At 46.4% G+C, this 25,585-nt stretch overlaps 1 protein-coding gene across 3 annotated transcripts in view; it reads left to right on the forward strand.

Annotated features, from left to right (window-relative positions):
* The window catches only part of GSE1 (Gse1 coiled-coil protein), a 432,608-nt gene that overhangs the window by 49,094 nt on the left and 357,929 nt on the right, over nucleotides 1–25,585 (forward strand). Inside the window, exon 1 of one of the 3 annotated variants that reach the window (XM_079988694.1) lies at nucleotides 9,387–13,853. The exons of 1 other annotated variant lie outside the window; for it this stretch is intronic. In XM_079988694.1, coding sequence (XP_079844820.1) covers nucleotides 11,508–13,853 — 2,346 coding nt within the window. In that variant the 5' untranslated portion in view covers nucleotides 9,387–11,507. Of the gene's footprint in view, nucleotides 1–9,386; nucleotides 13,854–25,585 lie in introns of those variants that run through there. One more of the 3 variants, XM_079988696.1, reaches the window with a different exon arrangement.

The raw sequence follows: 25,585 nt of genomic DNA on the forward strand, positions 1-25,585 counted from the left end.
CAGAGCCAGGATGCTGACAACAGTGCTCACGGCAGCATCCTGGCACCAGTGATGGCACAAGGGAGCACTGCAGTATCACGCCAGCTGTCTGGGATGCAACTGGACAGGTACTTTTTTTAGCATAATCAAAAAGGAGAGCATAGCAGGGGCTTTCAAAAAAGATACTCCAATGTTGAAGCTGTGGGTTCTCCTTGCATGAGAGCACCACCATAACAAATGTAAACTAGTTTTGAACCATCGCTCAGTTGTTGTTTTTTGAACCGGCAGTGTCTTCCCCAGCATGTTCTTCCACACAAGGTTTTCCCCTGGAGATTTTAAAAAGGCAATTTAGCATCAAAACACACCATCCTTCTTGAATTCTAGTGTCCAGAAATGAACTCTTTAGTCCAGGTGAATTTTCATCTAGAATTACTGTTGAAATGCACCCAAAAACCTGGAATGGGGGTTGAATATCACTTGTACAGTCCCTTCTAAATCCTGAACTGAAAACTTTCAGTGGCCATTCTGAAATCTGTCCATGCATTCATTTAATTTATGATATGAATACAATCATCCTTACATGACAGCATTTTATGTTCTAGCAAAGTGAACTGGTGGTGACTAAGCAGGGAAAAGATGGTGGATAGCTTGATGAAGATGTTAACCCATTATGCAAATCTGTTAGAGAGCTAGAAAAGGTTCAGAAAAGGGGGTGGGAGAATCAAGACAGACAAAAGAAAGTACTTCTTCATGCCGTGTATAAACTATGGACTTCATTCCCACAAGGTGAATGAGATGCCAAATTGGATGGCTTTAAAAGAGGATTAGACAAATTAATTGGGGATTAAGTTAGCAATGGCTACTAGCCAAGATGGCTGTGTTCTACCTCCACAGTTGCAGTATATTCCTGAATGCCAGTTACTGGAAATCACAAGTGTGGAGAGTGCTGTTGTGCTCAGGTTCTGTTAGCAGATGTCCCAGGGCATCTATTTGGCCACTGTGAAAACTGTCCTGAACTAGACGGGCCTTTGGCCTGCTCCAGCAGGGCACTTCCTATGTTTTTATATCAGCCTTTCAGTGCCAAAATCATGTAAACAGACACGGACAAGAATGACTGCTCATAATTCATCAAAACTGCAAAATTCATAATGTAGTGAAAGGATTTGTGAGTGAACACATGCAGAGCTTTAATTTGACATAAAGATTAGAAATAACTGAATTGATTGATCTGCAACTAGAAATTACTGAAATTTGAACTGACAGCCGAGTTCCCCGTGAAACTTAATTGCTCATGCTCAGCAAAAACAATGGAATAAATTTATCCAGTGGGTTTTGTGCATACCCTGACCCATCTTTGCTGAGTGTTTCTGGTTAGCTTGTGTGGAGGGGGAGAAGAATGCTGCTCTTGACATAGTCTAAAATAACACTTTCAAGCTGCAGCCTTTCTTTTTTGTGTAACACAAAAATGATACGAGCTGTTTTGGGCAGAGTCTGACCATTGTTCTATCTAGTGGAGTATTGATTACTTTGTAAGCAACTTTCCAAGGTCCCAGAGAAAGGCCTTTCCTGGCCCTGCTAAGATCTTTTAACCAGAGACCCAGCCTTGGACCTTCCTCATTCATAGCATGTGCTTTACCACTGAGCTATGCACTGAGCTCTCCCAAATACTTGGGGTTCTGCCATTAGGAGATTAATGGTCCATCTAGCAGAGTCACTGTTATCCTGCCTGGCTGCAGTGCTCCATGATCTCAAGCAGACACGTTTCCCACCCCTACAATCCAAGAGGCTATATGTCAGCTTGGAAGCAGACTGCTCTTTGGGAGATGTACCTAGCAAGCTTGCCTACAGCTTTGCTTGTGATAAAATTAGACTCTGACTGTGTCCAGGGGAATGTGTATTCTCGCTGCTGTGGGCATAAAAAATAGGAAACCATTTGAAGGAGGAGCAAAGCAACCACCTTTGATTTGCAAACCAAACCACCTGTGCTTGTTTTTGTTTATTAACAGCGTGTCCTTCTCTGGCAAGCTGACAGGCCAGCAAATGGCAGCACCTGTTTGCCGCTATTTTTCACCTCCGTCGGATCTCAGCTTTCTTCCCTTATAAATATTAAGGGGCAACCTCAGCATGACTTTTTGGACTAATGAAAGATGTCCTTTCTGTGCCTCTCATCCTTACTTCTGGACACAGCCATTCTGGCTGAACTCCGTGTGAACATGATATGTGGGCTTTGTGTATTAGATTCCTGGGAGTTACCCCCCCCTCTCTCTCCCCCTCCCCACCCCGTCAACTCTCTCCCTTGTTCAGTTTGTGCACAACCCAGATTTTGTCTTGCTGGGGTTGCATTCTCATGAATAAGGACCAATGGTAACTCTTATGCAGAAAACAATGAAGGTTCAATTTATATAGACACTGTTTCTTAAATAAGCAGAGGTATTCCATATCTCTGTAGGGGAGATCCCCAAGTCCCTTTTGCTGTTGCTCTCTGGCATGCCATGCATAGTTTCCAGTTAGCTGATTAACTGAAAAGTTACAGCTAATTTTGGCCAGTATTTAGGATATATCACTTCAGGGTTTGTTTAAAATATAAGTAATATTATAACCATAGACTGTAATGGTTGGGTTGGGTTTTGTTTTGTTTTTTATTTATACAGTAACTTTAAATATTGGACTTCCAACTGTGTTTTTGAGCCAGGTTAGATGGCCTCCTTAATAATAAAAAATAGTGACAAATTGAATTAAAGATGCCTTGGAGCACCCTGGTGGTCAGTCTCTGGCATTGCCTCTCCATTTCTAGTTGCTTTTATTCTTAAAGGCAAGGACAGAAACAGAAGAGCAGTGGAGCCCTGCCTGGGACTTGACAGAAGTGAAAGGCATTTAGCTAATGAAATCACCCAAGTGAATTAACGGAGCAAAGGAGTGCTCTGCAGTACTTGGCTGAAACGGGCACAACATTCAACTGACTTCCAGTCTTGGGACAGTCATGGGAAAACAAACCTGACATTCAGAGACTGTGCAGTTAATCACCAGCTCCGTCCCCTGACCCCACTTTCCAAAGCCTTATCTTTCCAAGCAAAGCTGCAGCATTTGAAAACCAGCCAAACTGTGTATGTGTCTGTGGTTTTTTTTAAAATAACAAAAAACTCGCTCCCCATCCCTACTGAAATAATGGGGCTGGAGTCTGGTTTTTGCTTGTTTGTTTCATTTATTGAATTAATGAATTTGTATCCCAGCTTTCCAATTACTTGTATTAGGTGGCTTACATCAAAAGTGTAGCATCCATAAAAACCATCAGAACAACAATAAAATCAACAACAGTGAGGCCAAAGCAATAAAAAGCATTAAAACCAATTAGAAAATCTCAATACGGGAAGGCAGAAGGAAGTAACCAGATTTTAAAGTTGAACAGCAGAGGTGCCAGGTGCATCTCTATAAGGAGGGTGTTTTGCAGATGCAGCACTGCAAAATAATAATAAAAAGACCGTGTCTAGTTGCCACTTGTCTAATTTGCAAATAGCCATGTTTGTATAGAAGAAGGTGATTCTTTAGGCTACCCTGACCCCAGACCATTTAGAGCTCCATTGGAAAATACCAGGAATCAGTGTAGTTCTTTGGCTAGAGATACATGCTCAGAAATACTTATACTCCAAGTATCTCTATAATACGGGCATTTTGAGCCAGGGTTCAACAAAGTTTATTTGGTCCTAGAACCTTTTTTTTAGTTCCAAGGTGAAGTAATGTGACATGTGTATTAATAAAAATAGAGACAAAGGGCATCAGAGAGAATACAGAATGCTTTTCATTTTTCACAAGAAATTACACTCATCCCTTGTATATCTGGCATTGGGGCATTCAGATCAGAGAACACAATATTGAGGTCGTCCTAAATCCTGCCATGATCGGCTTATAACAACTAGACCTTACTTAAAGGGACAAAAACTATATAAGCTGCCCTTAGATCACATTGCAAACCTTCCATTGCTTTTGGTTACCTTTGGATAGCTTCAGAACAGATGTGGGGAACCTGCAGCCATTCAGATGTTGTTGGACTACAATTCCTATATTCCCTGAGCATTGTCCATGCTTTCTGATCCAACAACATCTGGAGAGCCATGGGTTTCCCATCCCTGCTGTAAATTAAAATTTGACCCCCCCCCCAATGTAACAGTGTTTTTTTAAAGACCTCTTCCTTCCCTTTGCCAATCTCTGTTTTCAGCTAAACATTTGTTCCTGTGCCCTTCTCTGTTCCCAACCCACCCTTGAATACCAGGGCCACCTGCGAAGAAAGCTGAAATTTATCCCAGGAGGAGCAGTAGACTCTCTTCTACTGAGTGTTTTCTGAGCTGATGTCATACAATCTGTTTGATTTTGCAGCCAGTTGTTATGGGGAACATCACGCTTTCAGCACCATGAGCGATGACATTTTCCCCATGTGCAAAACGCAGTGCAGCTGTTGTTAGAGGAGCAAAGGCTGCATCAGGGAGGCCAACTAGTTAAGACATGGGTGGATGCTATCTGTGTGGGAAAGTAGTCAGTCAATCACCCATTTGGAGTTTACTGCAACTGAGGACTCCTCTGGCCCAGTTGTTCTTGCACTCTACTAATGAATGACAGGCTATTCCAGGGGTCTCCTGGGGATCTTTTGCTTTGCTCTTGTGCTCATCTTCAGTTGCCTTGGCCATGTACCTCTTCCATGGAGTACTGGTGAGGAGCCACAGGCACACAATTTGCATTCTGAAAGTTCAGTCCTAACTATTCAGTGTTTTTTTTTTTAAGGAAACAGGTAGCAAGGGTGGGAAAGGGCTCATCCAGACTTTGTTTTGCACTGAGCTTTCCAGGCACAGGTTCATGTTTTAAAGCTCTCTGTCCAAGCTGCTTTTTATTTGTCCCTGTGCTTTCTCTGGGGAAACCCATGTTTTACCACCGACTTGGAGCAAATGGCAATCCATGGAAAACCTGGTTGCTGTTTGCTCCAATTCAGTGGTAAAATACAGGTTTTCCTGAAGACAAAAAAACAAAGAAAAACAAAAACTGTGCCATAGCTGTCAAGTGTCCCTTATTTGAAGGGACAGTCCCTTATTCCAGCGCCATGTCCTGCTGCTGTCCCTTATTGATGGATGTCCCTTAAATGTCCCTTAAATTTCAAAGGAAGCAGCTCCTCTCCCTCCCTCCCTGCCAGCCAGGGAGGAGGGAGGCTCCAACTGTGTTGCTTGGCTGTGTTGCTCACCCAATAAGAAGTCTAAGAACGACTGGGGGGTGGAGCTTGCATGCCATGTGTGTGGCTAGTTAATGCAAGCTGAGGGTTTTTTTGAATGCTGGTCGCCATTTTGTTGCATGTGCTGCTGCAAACTTTGCAGTGCAAAGCCAGGCCGGGGAGCCATCTTAAGTTGAGGCTGCATAGGCCTTGTGGTACATGTGATTCAGATTCTATTCAGTTGAACCTCTGGTTACAAAGTTGGTTGGACAGTGTTCTCAAAGCTACCAGCATGAGTTTGACCAGACTGCAGGAGGACAGGAAGACTGGAGTGCCTGGAACAGGTGAGGCTGCAGGTCCCTTATTTTGGCTGCTGGTCCCTTATTTTCAAGGCTGCTGGTCCCTTATTTTCAAATCTGTAAGTTGACAGCTATGAACTGTGCTTGGACATGGAGCTTTAAAGCCCAGACCTGTGTCTAGAAACGTGGCACAAAAGGAAGCCTGGATGAACCCAAAGACTTACCTGAGACCTGGAGAACAGCTGTCACTCAATGACAGTGCACAATGTTTGGTGCGGCTGACCAGTGATCTGCCTTAGTATAAGATGACATTGTATGTCTTGGTAGTAATGGAGTTCATGGGGTTCCATGGCAATCTATGGGAGCATTGTTCATTTTTCTTTTGATTCATTTCGCTGAAACTGAGCTCAAAAGTGAATGCCACAAGGAAAAATCCCTGTTCTATTTTCTGAGGCTCTGTTTGTTTGTTTGTTTTTACTAAGGGAAGTTTACTGGGGGAAAGTTAGTTTGAAACCTCCATCTGCCAAAGAGGCAGACTTAATCACTGTGGGCACTAGTTGTTGGTGCCCCCTGGACTGGTTTTAAGTAAAAAGGCAGGCAGGGCAGGCGGGGGCTATTTGAGGGCAGGCTGAGATGAGTGGGGGCAGTGCTCCATTTCCCCTAAAGGACCAGCCTCCACTGACTGGGTGGCAATACTAGGCACAAAGTCTATCTTTCAATTGGTGGTGTACTGTTCCCCCCAATGACCAAAATTCCCATGGTAATGGGAAGACATCCAAATGAATAAATGCTGTAGCAATAGGTGACATCAGCAACTGTCACATGGACTGGGTAAATGCATGTTCTAGTCATGAGAGATAAAATATGTAGATACAGTAGTTTAAATGACGATCTCCTAGAACAGTTGATCATTAAACTGGCCAGAGGGGAGGCAACCCTGGACTTAAATGGTGCCCAGGACCTGGTGTGTGATGTGTTGCTGTCCAGTTCAACATATATGTACTGTAAGTGGACAGTTGTATTCACTACAAATTGCAGAGCAGATTCCTGTAACTGAACTAATTTTCTCAGGAAGGGAGTTCGTGGAACTGAAGCAAGCAGCAGTAACAAGTGACAAATTTCTAGGCCTTATTGACAAATTAAAAATGAACAAATCACCAGGTCCAGATAGTATCTACCCAGTATGTTCTGAATTAGCTCAAATTTGGAACTGATGATATTCTAAGAAGAATATGTAGCTTGTCTGTAAGGTCAGTCTCCATACCTGAAGGCTTCCCATAGGCGTATGGTTGGTCATTGTGAGAACAGGGTGCTAGACCAGATGTACATCCTTTCTTAAAGTTTAGAACTTCCAGGTCTAGGCTTTCTTTGAAGTGATTTTAGTCTAACCTTTCAAATTTCACAATTAGCTGTAGACTTAACAATCCAGGACAGTTTTGTACCACCTGTGGCTAATTGCCATTTTCTCCCAGATGACTAGTGGATATGCTGGACCCCTGGTCCTCAAACAGCCAGATTAGTCTTCTTTTGGTGAAGGTCTGGCACAGTAGGCACAGAAGGCCATAGCTTCTCTTTCACCATCTCCCATTTTACGTGGTTGTTTTGATCCTGTTTTTCCTCTAAAAACTTCATGGAGGTGTACAGGGTCCCCCATCCCACATTTTAGCCTCAGAAGTGCCTGTTCAGGATGATTATGGCTACATGCACATTAATGCATTTGTAACACAAAATTTTAGAATTTCTCAAAATGGAATTGTTCACGCTTTTACTCAAGGCTATCATGGCTACCAACCACAATGGCTGTGTTCTACCTCCATGGTCAGAATACCAATTGCAGGAAACTACAGGAGGGGAGAGTGCTGTTGTGCTTATCTCCTGCTTGCAGACTTCCCATGGGCATCTGGTTAGTCATTGTGAGAAAACTGGACTAGATGGGCCACTGACCTGATCCAGTGGGGCTATTCTTAAGTTCAAAATGCTGCTTTTCAATCTTCTGTGTATTGTTTCTAGATCCTGCAATCCACAAGAGTGAGTGTGGTTGAATCGTGCGTATCTGAAAACCCTCCCCTTGGTTAGGTTATCCAAGCCTTATCTGCCCTATGCATGTTCCATGTGAATGAAGAAGGAAATGGTGGCTGTGATCTTGGTATATGTCCACCCACAACATCGTTGGTCCCATCCTTTGCTGGGACAACCTACTTGTTTTCAAATGGACACACTGTAGAATCCATCTGCCTTGAGCTTTTATTTTTGGATTGAAATCAGCTTCTCAATAAGTGCTTTTCAGGGTGGGATTATGCAACATATTGTGTGTGAACTGCATAAAAAAGGTGCTCAGGAGCCATTGATTCTAGAATAAAAGGTCATGAGTATGCAGCCCAAGAGTTACTGACATATGGTTGCCCCATGAGCTATGAAGCAGTCGTTTGAATTTTGCTCTGACACTCGTATCCATTATATCACCCTGCATCTCTTTCTTGAGCAATGGTACAAGTAGTGCAGAGAGAATTCTGGTGTGTAGGGTGACCATGTTTTGTATTTTACAAACGATAGTTCCCTATTTCAAGGGTTGTCAGAATACAGCCCTCTATTTGAAAGACTGCCAGGTTCAAGTCTGATTTAAAAATGAAGAACCCTATGAAGGGAGAACAGGTGGGCCCTGAATTTGCCTATCAACCCTGGACAGAAGGCACACAGGTCGTCTGGCCCCAGTCTTCCCTACAATGATGAGACTTATTGTATTCCTATTTAAATGGTAGTCATTGTTTCTAAATCTGCAGCTATACTTACAAATTAGGACATGCAAATTTTATGCAAATCTCTTTTTTAATGATGCAACTCCTCCTTTTAGGGCTTGTCCATACTTCGCTTGTCCCATGCCTAGAAAGCATGGGTCCAAGTGGTTTTCTGCTTGCCCCTTGCTTTCAGGACATGGGTCCAAGTAGTTTTCTGTTTGCCCTGCTGCTTTCCCTAGGAAAACCCCTTCTTTACCGCTGAATCAGAGCAGACATCAATCCACAGAAAACTCAATTGACATTTCCTCCAATTTAATGGTAAAGAGTGAGTTTTCTGAGAAGTAAGTGAAGGGGCAAGCAGAAATGTGGACAAGCCCCAAGGCAATGCATAAGAGGCCACCTTACTGGTGCCAAAATGAGGCTTTGCTAAGGCAGAAGAGAGCTAGTTGTGAAGGAAATGTGATCAGTTTTAAAAGATGTGAAAGTAAAAGTTGGTTAAAGTTTTCCAAAGTGTAAACACAGGAGAGTAATAACTGTTTTGCTGGGTCAGGCCATGGCCCATCTAGTTCTGCATTCTGTGTCTAATAGCAACCAGCCAGTTGCCCTTCAAAGCTCACATGGAAAGTGTAAAGGTAAGAACCTGCCCCTAGAGTTGGTAATAGTTATATAAAAAAGGTAAAGGACTCCTGACAGTTAAGTCCAGTTGCAGACGACTCACTCTGGGGTTGCAGTGCTCATCTCGCTTTACAGACCGAGGGAGCCGGCGTTGGTCCGCAGACAGTTTTTCCAGGTCATGTGGCCAGCATGACTAAACCGCTTCTGGTGCAATGGAACACCAAAACCAGAACAGTGCACAGAAACGCCGTATACCTTACCGCCAGAGCGGTACCTATTTATCTACTTGCACTTTTTGGCATGCTTTCAAACTGCTAGGTTGGCAGGAGCTGCTAGGTTGGCAGTAGCCACTGATAAACCATGTCCTTCATGAAACTATTTCTTTTAAAACCCTAAAGCAATTGCCCATGGCCCCACTATACGTACTTTGTTATAACCTTTTCCTTTCAGTCTACACAGCTCTAGAATGATGGAAAAACTAGCAACTTTTTGACATCTTGGAAAGTTATAGTGCAGATGGCTCTGAAATGAAATTATTCCTGTTCTGAGCAGGAAAGAATTGTGCTAAAAAAATGACACCCTCTACATTCTTTTATTTGGCACAGGAAGAACTACTCCAGAGACAAATGCTGCTGGGGTGCTTCCACATCAGCCTTTTTTTTTTTTCTGGCGCTGATCTCAGCCATTCACTCAGTTTTTACAGAGAATCCAGATGGCATTGTTTCCAGATATAAGCTATAGGTTGCTTATCCTATTGTATGACATGGTTTGCAGCAATTTCCCTGACTTTAAGTGCAATTGCCATGCCACCCTTTGACGTAGTGACTTTGACAAAGTGCTGTTGACTCATCTAGTGTGGAAGTGAGGTCAATGACCATGACACAGTTTGTGATGGCATTGCTGAAACCTGGATCTCTGCTTTCTTTGCTTTACAACTGGAATGGGAAGCCTTATTTTTTTAACCCAAGGGCTGAATTGCCTCCTGGGCAAGCTTCTGGGGGCCACATGCTGGGGTGGGTGCAGCCAGAGGCAAAAGCAAGTAGAGCAATGCATATGACTCTTACTTTGTATAGCAGACTGCATTCCAGCCATGCCAAAGTCAGAGGTTTCTACAGTCACACACCCCTCTCTGTGCTCCAAGAAGGCAAGGAAGAGGCATGATCACAGTTTGAGGACATATTTCAGTTATGCAAGAGCACTAAATGAGGGCATTGGAGCAGGGCTGGTGATGGGTGTGGCCTAGGGAGAGGGGTTGTGACCTGTCAAGAGTCTCAAGAGCCATTTAGAGAGACTGGCTGTTCTGCATCTTGCCTGTACCACTATTTCTTGTTGATGCCCATCAAGCCCTTTCCCACAGGCCAGAGTTTTGCGGATCAGCTGAGAGAGGAGGCAGGGAATTAAATTTGGTTCCCAAACATCTGATTGGGGGTGGCGGCAGGATTTTTGTCTGTGTTGGCTGGATGTTCCTCCATTGCTTTTCATTTTAAAACAGAATAATGAATATGTAGAAATAAAAACGAGCCCTTAATTTGCAAATGCTCTAACAGTTGGGCAGAGCTCTCCAGATGGGACTACAGTTCCCATCATTCCTGCTCACTGGCCATGCCAGCTGGAGCTGATAGGAGTTGTAGTCCAAACGCATCTGGAGGACACCTTGTTTGTTCAGCAATGTTTCCCCAATGTTACAGCATTATTGGAGGGCTATAAAACCAGAACATTTGTGGTATAAAAAGTTTGGGGAATTCAGCAGGAAGTGAGGCACTGATTGGATATGAAGCTGTGCCACCACCCCAAACATTCTGCAGGCTGAAATTGTATTGAAAGTGGGATGATAGCATTATGAGCACAAATATTATTAATGTGTAATAGAAAGAACTTAATAGGTAACTAGTGTTTGCTCCCGTTTGACAGATGAGAAAAGCAGAGGCTGAAGCAGCTGTACAGTCCACAAACCACTCCAAGTCTTTAGTAAGAATTGGAACTTGAATGCTGCAGGTCCAAATGCAAACAAGAATCTTTCTACAGCCGCACGAACCTCTTTATATTCTTTCGGCTTCAGAAAGGTCTTGTGACTCTGGGCAGGCGACGGCCACGAAGCTCCTCCGAAGCGGGGCTTTCCTTGTGTGATCGTTGGCCGCGAGCCTGAGCAAGGAGGGAGAAGAAGCCCTCCCTCCCTCCTCCCCCCAATGCAGATTTTGGCGCGCGGGGTGGGGGAGAGACAGGCGAGGGGGCTGGTTTATTGTGGAAGCCGCCGCTGCTGGTGGCGCGGAGGAGACCCACCTCCAGGGAGGGAGGGAGGGAGATGGCGCTGCCGAGTTCGCAGCCAAACTTTGCACAAGAGGCGGCTGCTGCTCCTCCACCCGGCCGAAGTTAGCTCTGGAGCGGGACGCGGCTGGCAAACGTCTCCAGCCTTTGCCCGCAGGAGCGCCCCACGCCAAAAAACAACCCCCCTCCGCCAGCAGCAGCCCGGATCCCAGTCCCTTCCCACCCATTCCTAAAGTGGCGGCGGCGGCGGCGGCAGCAGCAGCAAGTCTGCAGATGGGAACCAACTAATCGCAGCCAACTCCGGCAGCCCGTCTCCCTCCCAGAGCGTGTCCGGCCACCCGGCGCCTGCAGGATGAGCGATCAGCCCTGGGGAGCCTCCCGCAGCCGCCACTCCCGCCCGGGCGGGGACTACCCGAGGGCAAAATGAGCGATTATCCGGAGAAGGAGGCGCCGATCTCGCGCAAGCAGCGCTTGATGGCCGCGATCGCGTCCGGGGACGAGCGTGCAGGAGCAGCGGCGAGTGGCAGCTGCTGTCGTGCCGAGTCCCCGGCGGCGTTGGCGGCGGCTGCCTCCGCCTCCTCCGACGCGGCGCTCTGCTGCTTCATCTGCGGCGGCGGGATCAGCCGGGGCAAGGAGCTGAAGCTGCAAGTGAAGTACCCCCGCGACAACCAGCCTTTTTTCCCTTTCCTGCAGCACCAGGAGCCGGCGCCCGGGGCGCAGGAGGTGACTCCGGAGGGCTGCGCCGTGGTGTGCGCCGTCTGCCGCTGCTTTCTGGCGGAGCAGTGGGACTCCTTCGAGAGGACGCGCACGCCGGTGGAAAAGCGCATGTATTGGCTGAAGCGGCCCTACCAGTGCGACGGGCCGGCGGGGGGGCCCGGCGGGCTGCGCAGGGGCCCCCAAGAGTGGAACCTCTCCTACGTGCTGGGCGCCGACGACGAGCGGCGTCCTAGTAGCAGCAGCGGCCGGAGCCAGCCGGCCGACGACGACGAGGAAGAAGGTTGCGGCGCCGGCGGCGAAGACTCCGAGCTTTCCTCTCTCTCTGACGCCGGTAACCTCTCGGAGCCTGACCTGCGTTCCCCCAGCCGGAACAGCGGCGCCAAAGGCAGTCCGGGTTACTGGCGCGTCAAAGAGCGCGCGGTGCCAAGCGCGCACATGGGGAGCCGCGCCAGTTACCGCGAGTGGAACCAGCCGCCGCCGCCGCCGCCACCCCCAGAGGAGGCGGCGATGGCGGCGGCCCCCTTGCGCCCGGGGAACGGGCTGCCACCGGCAGAGAAGCCTCGGAGGAAGAGGCAGCGGCGGGCAAGACTCTGGGGAGCCGAGGCGCCGATTTGGAGAGCTGCTCACGGCGCGCCAGGAGGCAGCGGCGGGAGCGCACCGGGGGCCTTCAATACAGCAGGAAGAGGCGACGGGTTGGTGGGCAAGCGACCCCCGGGGGAAAGTGGCCGAGAGCTTTCCAGTTATTGCTCCTCCGAGGAGAGCGAGATTAATATCACCAGTGACGAGGAACAAAAAGAGAATGGCAGCGCCCTCCTAGCGCCCAGACCTCTATGGGGGGCAGAGCCGCCATCGGTAGGAGAAGTCGTTTGCTACGTTTGCGGCTCCCTCTTGACGTCTACTTCCCAGCACAGGATTCACGTGCAAAAGCAGGAGAAAGCCTCTAAGGCGCCTTTCTTCCCCTTCCTGTGGTTGCACAGCCCTCCTCCGGGGGCTTTACCCATCAGCACCGCTGGTAGCACCTTAGTGTGTTCTTGCTGCTTCGCTTCCCTCATGCAGCAGTGGCAAAGCTTTGAGTTGGCCAACGTGCCTGTCCTGCAGCGGCTCTATGTAGTACCTCTGAACGCTGTAGCCCCCAAGGCTAAGAGGGAGACTCTTCCAAGAGAGGAGGTACTGCCTGGACCCCTGCAGCTTCTCCAGGAAGCATGTTACCTCTGTGGGGAGGATTGCACCAAGGATGGCCGGTCAGTCTCTGCCAAGATCACCAACGGCAATGCCAAAACAACCATGCACTTCCCCTTCCTCAGCCTCCTTCCTTGCCCTCCCAATGCCAAAGGTCTCAACAAGCACTGGGAGGTCCATAGCTGTCGGAAATGTTATGGTGTGCTGCAGGACCTATGGGCCATGTACCGGGCTTGCCACAATGAGGAGTTCATCACTTCGGTGCAGAGCTTCCTGGGCAGGTATCACCAGGTCTTTTCAGCTGGGGAGTCCAACAGCATTGCCCGGCATCCTGGTTTGGCCAAAGTGGGCTTGGTGTCCATTTGCTACATCTGTGGAGCTGAACTGGGAGCAGGGAAGGAGTTTCACATCAGTGTTAACCCTCCAGGCCGCTTTGGTGAGAAGGAGCCATTCTTCCCATTCCTCACAGTTTACCCACCAGCTCCTCGGGCTAGGCCTGTCGATTCAACTGGAATAGTGGCCACATGTGTGCTCTGTTACCATGATCTCTTGGGGCAGTGGATGCAGCATGAAAGCAACCATTCCCCCCATCCAAGCAGTGCCTGGTCCAGGCAGTACAAAGTGGAGACTTTTGTCTGCTTCTTCTGCAGGCAAGAGAAGAAACGATGCCTTGGATTAAAAGCGGTGCAAGTTGCCAGGCTGCCAGTGTTCCTGTGCTCTTTACGGGTGCCTAGCAGCTTGCTGGTGGATGACGGTAAGCAGCTGACCATCGGAGCATGCGCTGAGTGTTCCGTACTGGTGCTGGCTGGCAAAAACACAGTGTCCAGAGATCTCTTTGCTGCACCTGCAATGGCACCAGCTTCTCTCCAAAAGGTAAGCTGCCTGGTTGACCTTCCAGTGGAACTGGAATTATCTGCTGTTGCTCTTCTGTGAGCTTTGGCTGGAGACAGGTGCCAAACTGTTGCTTTCTAGCAAACCAGCCGCTCCAGAGTCATTGACCTCATGACTCTAAAAAACCCTACCATGGATCTCTGTCAAGGTGCATGGGAGAACTGTAAGCATGTCTCTCCTTTTTTAAAGCACCGGCTGCTGGAAGGCTTTCTCTTAGGTGACTCACTCAAGACCAGAAGCTAACAAGAATTCTAATGCTGGTGCCATTCTACTCCTGCTACAAAATCCTATTAGGGATTAGCTTTTTAGAGCCGTAAGAGAACTCCACAGTTTCCCAACTATGATGCAAAGTGCTTTTTTCCTGAGGTGTTTTTCTGTTAATGGGCATATCAGGTGTGTCTCTCCCCCCCCCCCCCCCCGCTAATTCATGTATCTTCAGAATACAGGTACAATGGCTGGAAAGAATCCCAGAAGCAGAGCCATGGTAGGCTGTGGCAGCGCAATGCAGAGTTCCATGTCACAATAAACTAATTACGGTAGTAGTGCACAGGACTTTCTGGAGGGCACTCCCATGCCCACTTATGGTTTAGGTGCCTTAAAAGAGTGAATCTACAGAAGTTAGTAGTCCACCAAATGTGGGCTAAAAGCCGTCCCCTCTCCTCCATGGCTGTTTTGCTCAACATTTAAATGTTCTTTTCCAGTTTGTCACTAACACTAGGAATTTGTGGCTTAACAAGAAAACATTTGTAAATCATACTTGCCTAATAGCCTGAAAGCAGGTCCTCAGGTGGCTGAGTGGCTGTTAGAAAGCTGATTATAGTGCTTTTAGTGCTTTTTATTTTATATACTAGCTATTTACATTTCTCTAGTTGCTTAGTCTTCCAGGTGTGCAGTTCAGCTCCACAGTGTGCAGATGTCCCGATGCTCGTCTAGCAGCAGATTCCAAAGCATTATGGGTAAGGGGGGGGGGTCTAATCCCTGCCAGTCAGTTCAGTGTGGAAGGTGGGAAAGTAATGGGAGTCAGGCTTCCAAATAAACCTGTGAGCAACCAGGAATGCCAGTAGATATATTTCTATACCGTCCTTAATCCAAGGATCACAGGGTGGTTTACCATATAAAAACAAGAAAATGCATGACATAGTAACAAAAACAGTAATAGATCATAGATTGTTTAATTAGATAAAGGCCTGAGAAAAGAGGAATGCCTGGTGCCTAAAGATATGCAACAAAGGTTCCAGGCAACCCTCCCAAGGGAGAGCATTCCACAAGCAGGGAGCCACCACAGAAAAGGCCCATTCTCATGTTGCCACCCTCCTGACCTCTTGTGGAGGAGGCACACTAAGGACCTCGGATGATAATCACAGGTCTGGGGCTGTGGGAAGAGACCATTCTTATTCTTATTGGCCTGCCCCTGTGCCTCTTTAACACCAGCCTAACATGCACAGATCCAACAAATGAAGTTTTTCTGTTTTGTCTGCATGCCAGGAAAGGCTTCGCTTGCTAAATGTCTGCCATATCAGCTGCATATTGTTGAAAATGTGGCAAATTATGCGGTAGGGTTTTGTTTGTGGGGTGAGCAATTTGCAGTCCTTTTAAAGCCAAAAAGAGAAACTTGCCTTCATACAGGAGTATGCAGAAGACCAGGGTTGATGTGCAAATGCACTTCTCATTGAATATGGGAGAGAGAAAAAGAAATTTTGATGCGCTCTTAGGTAGTAGTTGCTCCATATGTTCCAGAGTGGCAAAGACCTGTGATTTCTATGCAATAGCGAGTTTCCTTCCTTGCCTTAAAAACACCATGGAAATTTTCTTTTCTGATTGGAGGTACAGTATTCATGCATAGTCTTATCTCTTGGCATTCAAAATCCTCATGAGTGTGTGGTCATCTCTATGATGCAACCTCTCCCCATTGCATACAAGTAGACCAGCATGTGGCAATGACTTCCTGCAGGAATAGCCTCTGTCATTTCTGTGGTTTTGCACATTGCAAGGGGGACAGGGAAGAGAACACATGGATAAATCACATCTCCCATTGTGTATGGGAGAGATAGTTTGCACTAACATGTTAATCCTAAACTAAAGAAAGTGAAAGCTGAATTTATGAGGGGGGGGGGGAAGGAAACTTGATAATGGGTGAAGCTGATTTCAAGAGTGTTTCTGTAACCAGATTTCTGAAATATGGCATCAGCATTGCTTTAGCAACAATCGCAGTTGTTCAGCTTAAACCACTTGTAGAGTGTTGATTTCCAAGTCATGCAGGCAGACGATGAAGTGGCCTCAATGCTATTTAGTGCTTGCTTGTGGAACCTTAAAGGATTGGACTATCAATGGTGACATATTTCTTGGCCTCAGAGCCAAGCTTTTGAGAGAGCCCAAATAAGCATGCTCCCTAAGATAGGAACTCCCATTCTGCCAGCAAATGGAAAAAACGGAAGCCCCAGGATCCTTGAAGGAGGTGTTTCCAAGCTGACTGGCTTCTTTCCCTCCCTGTGGGAATGTGTCTTTTTAATCTGAAAGTCAGCTGTGTAAGTGGAGGGGAGAGATTTCCATGCTCCTATGACTTAAGAAGCCTTCCAGAGGGCTGTTTGCTTTTCATCTGAGCTTCCATCCCCTTGGCTAGAGAGGACAGCTGCTGATAATAAACTCACGACAGGCCTTAACGAATGACATTGCAGGACTGTAATAAAATGTGATCTAATATTTGAGCTGCCTTCCTAACCCTGGGCTCACCATTTGAGTCAGCTCCACTGTACAGAGGCTGCTGTAGTACAGTGGTACCTTGGGTTACATATGCTTCAGGTTACATACGCTTTAGGTTACAGACTCCACTAACCCAGAAATAGTGCTTCAGGTTAAGAACTTTGCTTCAGGATGAGAACAGAAATCATGCTCTGGCGGCACGGCGGCAGCAGGAGGCCTCATTAGCTAAAGTGTTGCTTCAGGTTAAGAACAGTTTCAGGTTAAGTACGGACCTCCGGAACAAATTAAGTACTTAACCTGAGGTACCACTGTACATTCAGTACTGGGAGGAGATACGCTGTTTTGAGACATTTGTATTCAGATTCTTTTGTTTGTCTGAAAATATTTTTGCCTTGAGCTGGTGGGGCTAGCAGTCCTCTTTTGAACAAGCATTGGTGTTTAGCATGGTTGTTCAAATCAGCTCTGGGGAACTTTGCAGCTCCAGACTTAAGCAAAGCCTGTGGTTGCTTCAAATCAGTACAGTGGTGCCTCGCAAGACGAAATTAATCCGTTCCGTGAAGCTCTTCATATAGCGGTTTGTTCCTCTTGCGAAGCAAGCCTATTGACAGCTTAGCGGATTAGCGCTATTAGCGGTTTAGCGGCTTTTAGCGGATCAGCTGATAAGCGGCTTATCAGCGGATCAGCTGTTAAGTGGCTTAGGGCTTAGGAAAAGGGGGGGGGGAGGGAAAAAACCCCACAGGAACTCGCAAGACATTTTCGTCTTGCGAAGCAAGCCCATAGGGAAATTCGTTTTGTGAAGCGCCTCCAAAATGGAAAACCCTTTCGTCTAGCAGGTTTTCCGTGTTGCGAGGCGTTCGTCTTGCGGGGCACCACTGTATATGTGAAGTTCAGTACAGTGGTACCTTGGGTCCAGCATCTTCTTCTCACAGTGGCCAACCAGATGCCCATGGGAAACCCAAAAGCAGGCCCTGCGTGTGCTGCAGCCCTTTCCACATTTGTGATTCTCAGCAAATGCCATTCAGAGGCATACTGCCTCCAATAGTGGGGATAGGAACATAACCATTAAGACTAGTAGCCACTGATAACCTTCTGCTCCATATATTTGTCCAATCCTCTTTTAAAGCCATACACTACACCTTGGGGAAATCAAATCCCAGAGTTTAACTATGCCCTGAGTGAAGAAGTGCTTTCTTTTGTCTGTCCTAAATTTTCCAACATTCAGTTTCATTGGATGTCCATGAGTTCTAGTGTTATGAGGGAGGAAGACAACTTTCATCTAACCACTTTCTCCGCACCATGCATACCTTTGGTTCCCTAATCCCATTGTTCCTAAAACTTCTGTGTAAATCCCTCTGTTTCTCTCAGTGTTTCGTAATGTGTTTCTTGTTCCCTTTTATTTTCCCAAGTGAGCCCTCTGTCTCTTAGGTTCTCTGCCCCTTAGGAAGCAGAGGCTGCTGCCCACCAACCTCAGCCTGTGCTCAGCCAGCCCCCACCCGCCTGCCTCTTACTTGCATCCAGTCCAGGGGGTGGCATTGGCTTACTCTTCTTTAGTCCCAATGCTGCCCTTGTAGAAGTCAGCAGGGAGGAGGTTGGGGACAAAACTGGAATTAGTTGCCTCTGGCTGTCCTGGGCTCTGGTTTGGCTAACTTCTGATCTCCCTTGCATTCTGCTTTACCAGTCCTTGTGATCACCAGTCATCTCTGCTTCTAGGACCTCCTCCCGGTCAGCCATCTAGGCCTGACCCAGCCCCCACGCAGCTCCTCCTTCCCTAAGTACTGCATGGGGCTTTAATCCCAGTCAAACAGACAGCTATCTCTTCTATCCCAGAAGTTGGACTGTGAACCTTTTGTTGCTTTGTTCCCCAAGTAATTGGAATGTTCCATGCCAGCGCTCTGGCTCAAACAGTTGCTGTCAGATGCATCATTGCCGCAAACTCAATACAGTACAGATATCTGTGAAATGGGAATGTATCTGTACTCTGTATCTAGCTGGTGTGTTTTGTAAGTGTTCGAATGCTTAGTGGTGTTCAGGCAAAAAGAGCTTTTTATCTAAACTATTGATATGTTTCTTGTTTTGCCATTGCTAGGGTTGCTTTGACTGAGCACCTTGCTGGATTTTATTTCAAAGACTGACCAGCTGGGGTTGGTTGTGGGTCAGGCTCCCCCAAAGGAGGTGGTGTTTTGGAGAGACTACTGTGTCTTACTATTTCTGCTCCAAAGGACATAAAGTACTTCCTCATGCAGTGCAATTAAAATATGAAAGTAAAGCTGCTATCCAACAGGGAAACTGACAAACTAGCCATCAAAACAAAGAGCCAAATGGAGAACCTGTGCCTTGCAACACCCTCCTCAGTACTTAAGAGATTACATTGGGCAGGGTGAGGAAATCCATATATATCTTGTGGGGAAGTTTGCTTAGAAGCCTTGAAGCAATGGATGTGAAGACTCTAATCCTGGTTGTGACAGTTCTCGCTTTTCAGAGTAGGAGGAGCAGGGGTAGATAATTTTATTTGTAAAATTTGTATGTCACTTAATTGTGAAAACTATTTACACAGAATCTTAAGTATGCATTCAAATGTTCAATAAAAGTCAGAAGTTAAAACAAGTTGACCTAAAAAAATCCAAATATGCATACAACATACATTCTCTCTCACACACATGTGCACTCATGCACATATATGAAAATTACCTATTAAAATGCTTGTTAGCCTTACATATCTGGGTAAACAAGCAGAGCCAGCATGGGAGCTGCTATGAGGTGAGACAGTCACCAGGGGGTCTAATTTGGCCCTTAAGTTCATTTACCCTGAAACCCTGCCCATGTGCCAATCGGCTGACACAACTTTGATGTGTGAGTGATGTCAGCTGATGGGCTAGGGTTGGTGGGGTTCAGTTCTCTGTTGGCTGCACCTGTCAGTTTCCCACAGGGAGCTGGCATGCACAGCCAAAGCAGCAGGGTTTAACCCCCACTTATCAGCTGATGAACGTGTGTGTGGGGGGGTTAAACCCTGCTCAGTTTGGCTGCAAATGTCATTTCCCTTGCTGATGAGTGGAGAGTTCAGTCTTGCTTGGTGCTGTTTCTCCAGTTTGTTCTCTGTAGAGAGTAATCATGACCCCTGCAAAGAGTTATCATGACATCAGATGACTAACAGGGGGGTGGCCACTTGTCAAAGTTGGCCTGTGGGGGTTGGAGGAGATAAAGCTCTCCTCCACTGGGCCAAAACGTTTTCTTACGCCTGCTTGAAGATACATGAGTCCCATGTTGTATACAGCCCAGATAGGGAATGCGTGTGTCACCAGACATTGTCATACTACAACTCTAGTAATCCCCAACCGATGGCCATGCCAGCTGGTGATGCTGGGAGTGGAGTCAACAAACACCAGTTGGATCTCCATCCTAGAGGTAGGACTTCTTGGGGAGGGACCACAATATGCTGCATGCCAAAGGTACTAGAGTCAGTTGCCAGTAAAAAGGGCAGATAACAGGTGAGTAGAGTGACTTTCCTCAGCCTGAGATCCTGGAGAGTCACTGTCAGTCAGAGCAGGTAACACTGGGTCAGTTGGGCAGAAAATCTGACCTGGGGAAAGGGAGCTTCCTATGTTCTGCTCACAGTAGTCGTCTTGCTTGCTGTAGGTGCTTTATACTAAGAGTTCTCTTCTATCTGGTGTGGCCTAGGAATGTACTTTGCTGTCCCTTTATGCTTGGCAAGCTTCTAGCATTTGCAAGCATTTCTCTTTCAATTTGCTGGGGCAGCTGCTGAAGGAGTCACAGGATCAGCACACACTGCCTGCCTTGAGGAGGCTGAGACAGAGAAACAAATGTGATTGATGTGTGCTGCATAGGAATCCTCTGGAAACAGCCCCTCTTATAACTGCAGCAAAATGCACAATGGGGCTATAGCTCAGTGGCAGAGCATCTGTTTTGCATGTAAATGGTGCCAGGTTAAATCTCTGATACCTCCAGGTAGGGCTGGGAATGTCACCAATCTGAAATCCTGGAGAGCTGCTGCCAATCTGTTTAGGCAATACTGAACAAGATGGGCCAATGGCCTGATTTGGTATAGGGCAGCTTCCTGTGTTACCATTAGTGTAGAGAAACTGGAAGTGAAGCTACAGAAAGTCCTGGGCAAATCTGCGCTGCAGGCTTAAACTGATTGAATGCATTCCCCACTTTGGAAACCCCGCTCCTGAATTTTAGGGACTCTATTATTGTGCAGGGGGCAAATTCTCAGTGTCTTCCCCTAATTACAGTTCCCGTCTCAGATTCTTTGGGAGAAACTATGAGAAACTGATTAAAACAATGTAGATATGCCCAATACATTGTCCTGTACTTTACTTAAGTGAGTTTTGCAGCTCCTTTACATGGGATAGGCACCTAATCCATACCCTTGGTAAGACAAAAACTAAGGGTAGTATCAGCTAAGTTCTACTTAGAGTAGAATCACTGAAATGTATAAACCAAGTTAGTCATTCCTATTCATTTGACTGGGTCTACTCTGAGCAAAACTAACATTGGATACAACCCTTACATGTTTTTTGTTTTTACATTTGAATCAGTGTTGCTTCATAAACTTAAATTTGAGTTACATGTGCTTGCCACCTGGCTTTGGGCAAGTAGCTGATTCTCACCCTCAGTCTGCAAATGGGATTGGCCTGCCTAGTTTGAGAAACACTGGCTTGGGGTTTGTTTGTTTTTTAATTATTATTAAAATTATTATTCATACCCCGCCCATCTGGCTGGGTTTCCCCAGCCACTCTGGGTAGCTTACAGCACATATAAAAACATAGTAAAACGTCAAACATTACAAACTTCCTGATACCGGGCTGCTTTCAGATATCTTCTAAAAGTTGTGTAGTTCTTCATCTCCTTGACATCTGATGGGAGGGCATTGCACAGGGAGGGTGCCACTGCTGAGAAGGCCCTCTGTCTGGTTCCCTGTAACTTCACTTCTCATGGTGAGGGTACTGCCAGAAGACCCTTGCAAGAGAACCTCAGTGTCTGGGCTGAGCAATGGAGACACTCCAGATGAACTGGACCAAGACTGTTTAGAGCTTTAAAAGTCAGCACCAACACTTTGAATTGTGCTCAGAAACGTACTGGGAGCCAGGGAAGATCCTTTAGGACCGGTGTTACATGGTCCCGGCAGCTGCTCCCAGTCACCAGCCCAGCTGCCTTATTCTGTATTAGTTGTAGTTTTCAAGTCACCTTCAAAGGTAGCCAACCATACGTAGAGCACATTGCTGTAGTCCAAGCGGGAGATAGCAAGAGCATGTACCACCCCAGTGAGACAGTCTGCAGGCAGGTAGGGTCTCAGCTGGCATACCAGATGGAGCTGGTAGACAGCTGCCCTAGACGCAGAATTGATATGCACCTCTATGGACAGCTGTGAGTTCAAAATAACTCCCAGGCTGCACACCTGGTCCTTCAGGGGTACACTTAACCCATTCAGGACCAGGGAGTCCCCCCACCCACCCCCTGTCCCCCCAAAACAGTACTTCTGTCTTGTCAGGATTCAACCTCAATCCATTAGGCGCCATCAGACCGCCTCTAGACACTCACACAGGACATTCACTGCCTTCACTGTTTCTGATTTAAACAAGAGGTAGAACTGGGTATCATCTTCATACTGGTGAACACCCAGCTGAAACCCTCAGATACTCTCTCCCAGCATCTTCATACAGATGTTGAAAAGCATGGGGGAGAGGACAGAGCCCTGAGGCACCCCACAAGTGAGAGCCCAGGGGTCTGAACACTCATTCCCCAACACCACTTTCTGGACATGGCCTAGGAGGAAGGGGCAGAACCACTGAGTAACAGTGCCTCCAGCTCCCAACTCTCCTAGACGGTCCATAATGATACCATAGTCAGTGGTATCAAAAGCTGCTGAGAGATCCAGCAGAACTAGGAAACAGCTTTCACCTCTGTCCCTAGCCTGCCAGAGATCACTGACCAGCACGACCAGGGCAGTTTCATGATGAGGCCTGAATCCCAATTGGAAGGGATCCAAATGGTCCGTATCCTCCAGGCATGCCTGGAGCTGTTCAGTGACCACATGGTCAAACACCTTGCCCAAGAATGGAAGATTTGAGACTGGGCAATAGTTGGCCATAGTGGCCAGGTCCAAAGATGATTTTTTTAAAAAGTGGTTTAATAACCGCTTCTTTAAGCGGGTCTGGGAAGACTCCCTCACAGAGGGAAGCATTTATCAGCCTGTGGAGCTCATCACCCAGCCCAGCCTGGCTCACTTTTATGAGCCAGAATGGGCAAGGATCAAGGAGACAGGTGGTCAGTTTCACTTGTCCAAGCAGCTTGAACACATCCTCAGAGGTAACAGATTGGAACTGATCCCATGCAACTTGACTAGACAGGACTCTAGCACTCTCCTGCCCCAGTCCTGCTCTTACGGTGGAGTCTACCTCTTTCTAAATCTGAACAACTTTATTTGCAAAAAAAATAAATTGCAAAATTATTGCAGGAGATCTTGGTGTCCTCACCAGGCCCCAATTGTGAAGGTGGTTCTGTTAAATTAGGAACTACCTGAAAGATTCTGCTGCTACTGTTTTCTGCAGATGCAATAGAGGTGGCAAAGAAGGTCCTCTTCGCTGTTGCTATCGCGACTTGGTAGGTTCGATGTTGAGTTCTAACCTTCTTTAACATGCACACTTCTTCAGATACACGAAAGCTTATACCAGAACAAACTTAGTTGGTCTATAAGGTGCTACTGGACAATTTATTTTTTTTATTTTGACTGCATCAGACCAACACGGCTACCTACCTGAATCTAGAATCATGGTTTCAGAACACAGGTTGTTGGCAGTAAACAAACTATAGTTAAGCTGCTATACAGGATTCAGACCATCAAACAAGCCATGGTTTTCCGGCGACAGAAAATTCATTCTGAATCAGAACTCTTTAACATTGCCAACATTTTTCCAGCCTTTTGTCAAATTTCCTCTGACAGTCAGGAATCCAGCAGGCAAACTTATCATTTCATCTCCATGCTGGGGAAAGAAAACGTGCTGCTGAATTTCCATCCTTACTTTAATTGTGTTAAAGGAACATCAGAAAAGGAAGCAACATTCTAATTTCTTTCTCCTTGGGCCTATGGGCTTTATCAGTTTCCCTCTTATTTAATTAAAGAATTTTTATCCCACTCTTCAGTCCCCAAAGCCTATCAGAGCAGTTTGCAGATTACTAAAAATAAAACAGTTCCAGATGTGAAGTTTACAATATAAAAAGAACACAACACAGAAGGAAAATGAATTGGGAGGGAGGAAAAATAGACCAACTCAGGTACCAGTTCTTTGTTACAAATTCTTAAAATACCCAGCTGGGGTGGAGAAGGTCAAGAAAAGGAGGAGCCAAAACCTACTGATCTCTCAGCCATGTTGACGGAGTGGTGTTTCAATCCTTTTCTTCCCTCCTCTGTTATAGCCTGGTGAAATGGCTGCTGCCATATTACTGTTGATGGAAGGAGGATCCTGGCTTTGTAGCAGAGCTGGTGACGGCTCTCTATTCCCTCCCTGTTCTGCTGCAGTTTGATGACAGTGCTGTCTCTTCCGTTTGGGGCTCCTGTAGTTGGGCACACAGAACCATCCTCCCGCATCCAGGTGCATCTATTTTTTCCTGCAGTCACTTTTCAGTCGTCCTCAAGGACTGTGTAGAGCAAAACATCACACTTAAGTTTTTATATATGCTCTGTTACAAAGTGATTCCTCTATCACATGGGAAACAGGGCTTGTAAGTGTTGGGCTAAATAAATCATAATTTAATGCACTTTAAGAGGTTTTGCTTCAAGTTGTACTTTCTTTAGAGTGCTGCATTTGGAAGTTTTGTGATCCTTTTAAAATTTATAGCTTGGTGAGAATAAATGTTTAAAATGCTGGTGGCTTCAAATGCCAGAATTGGGGCTGTACATTTAATTAGACAGATATTAAATAATCCTCATCGTATTGAGGGGGAACACCATACATTGTTGGAGTCCATAGAAAACATCAGTTCCTAAAGTCCCTTGGCCATCTTCAAGTAGGATTGGGAAAAATTCCAGACAGTTGCTGCCAAGCAGTGTAGGCAATACTGAGCTAGAATTTTTTGACTCTGTGTAAGGCTGCTTTGTATATTCCTATGGCATAGGTCATGATTTGTTTGGTCATCTGTGGGGCAACTCATGGTTAAATCATGGTTTGTTCTTGGCTTCAGCTTAGCATTATGTTCAAATCATGCCCTTGAATTCAAGACTGTTACACCCCACCCCAATCTCCATGAGTGGTGTGAGATTCCAGGGGTTGCTGGTGCACTTACCAGAGTCTGTGTTTCCTTTGGGGACAATGAGACAGCAGAATCTGTGGTGTCTTTATGCTATATGGTTTATTTTCACATATTTGCAACCAGTGTCCAGATGGAGAGACTGCATTCCAAGAGGGTCCTGTTCCCATTATTGCTGCAGCCTCAGATTCCAAGGGACTCCATACATCATGTCTGACCTCCAGCTTGCAAAATAGACACTTTTTCCTTTTTGCTTACCTCATTACTCACAGCAATTCTGGGAACTTTCCCCTCCCAATTCTGGGATTGTCTTTTGCTAATTACCCAGAGCTCAAGATGGAGTCTCCCAACTCTGTGTCCGGCAGAGAGTCCTGCCTTTCTGATGGCTTTCTTGATGGGTTAATGGCTCAGCGTTTGTTTCATAATGGCCCATCCCCAGGCGATCCCTAAGTCAGGAAAACAAGTCCATCCTGTATTTTTGTACTGCTAAACCCATTGATTGAACTCCAACACTTACTAAAGCTAGAAATTATGAGGTTTCTTAAATTCTAACTCCTTTACTGAATCCAGAGCTTTTAGGGGAACCTTGCTGCACTCAAACTTGTAACAGTACTATAGTACAGGCATGTAAAAAGCCACCTTTCTACTGGCTTGTAGCAAGTTTTAATCAACATAGGAAATCAAGAAGCTTAATTTGGGCTATGAAAAAAGAGTTTGTTGACTGGGAGTTTACTTGCAAGTCTGTTGTA

The sequence above is a fragment of the Podarcis cretensis genome, assembly GCF_951804945.1.
Source record: "Podarcis cretensis genome assembly, chromosome: 8".
NCBI lineage: Eukaryota > Metazoa > Chordata > Lepidosauria > Squamata > Lacertidae > Podarcis > Podarcis cretensis.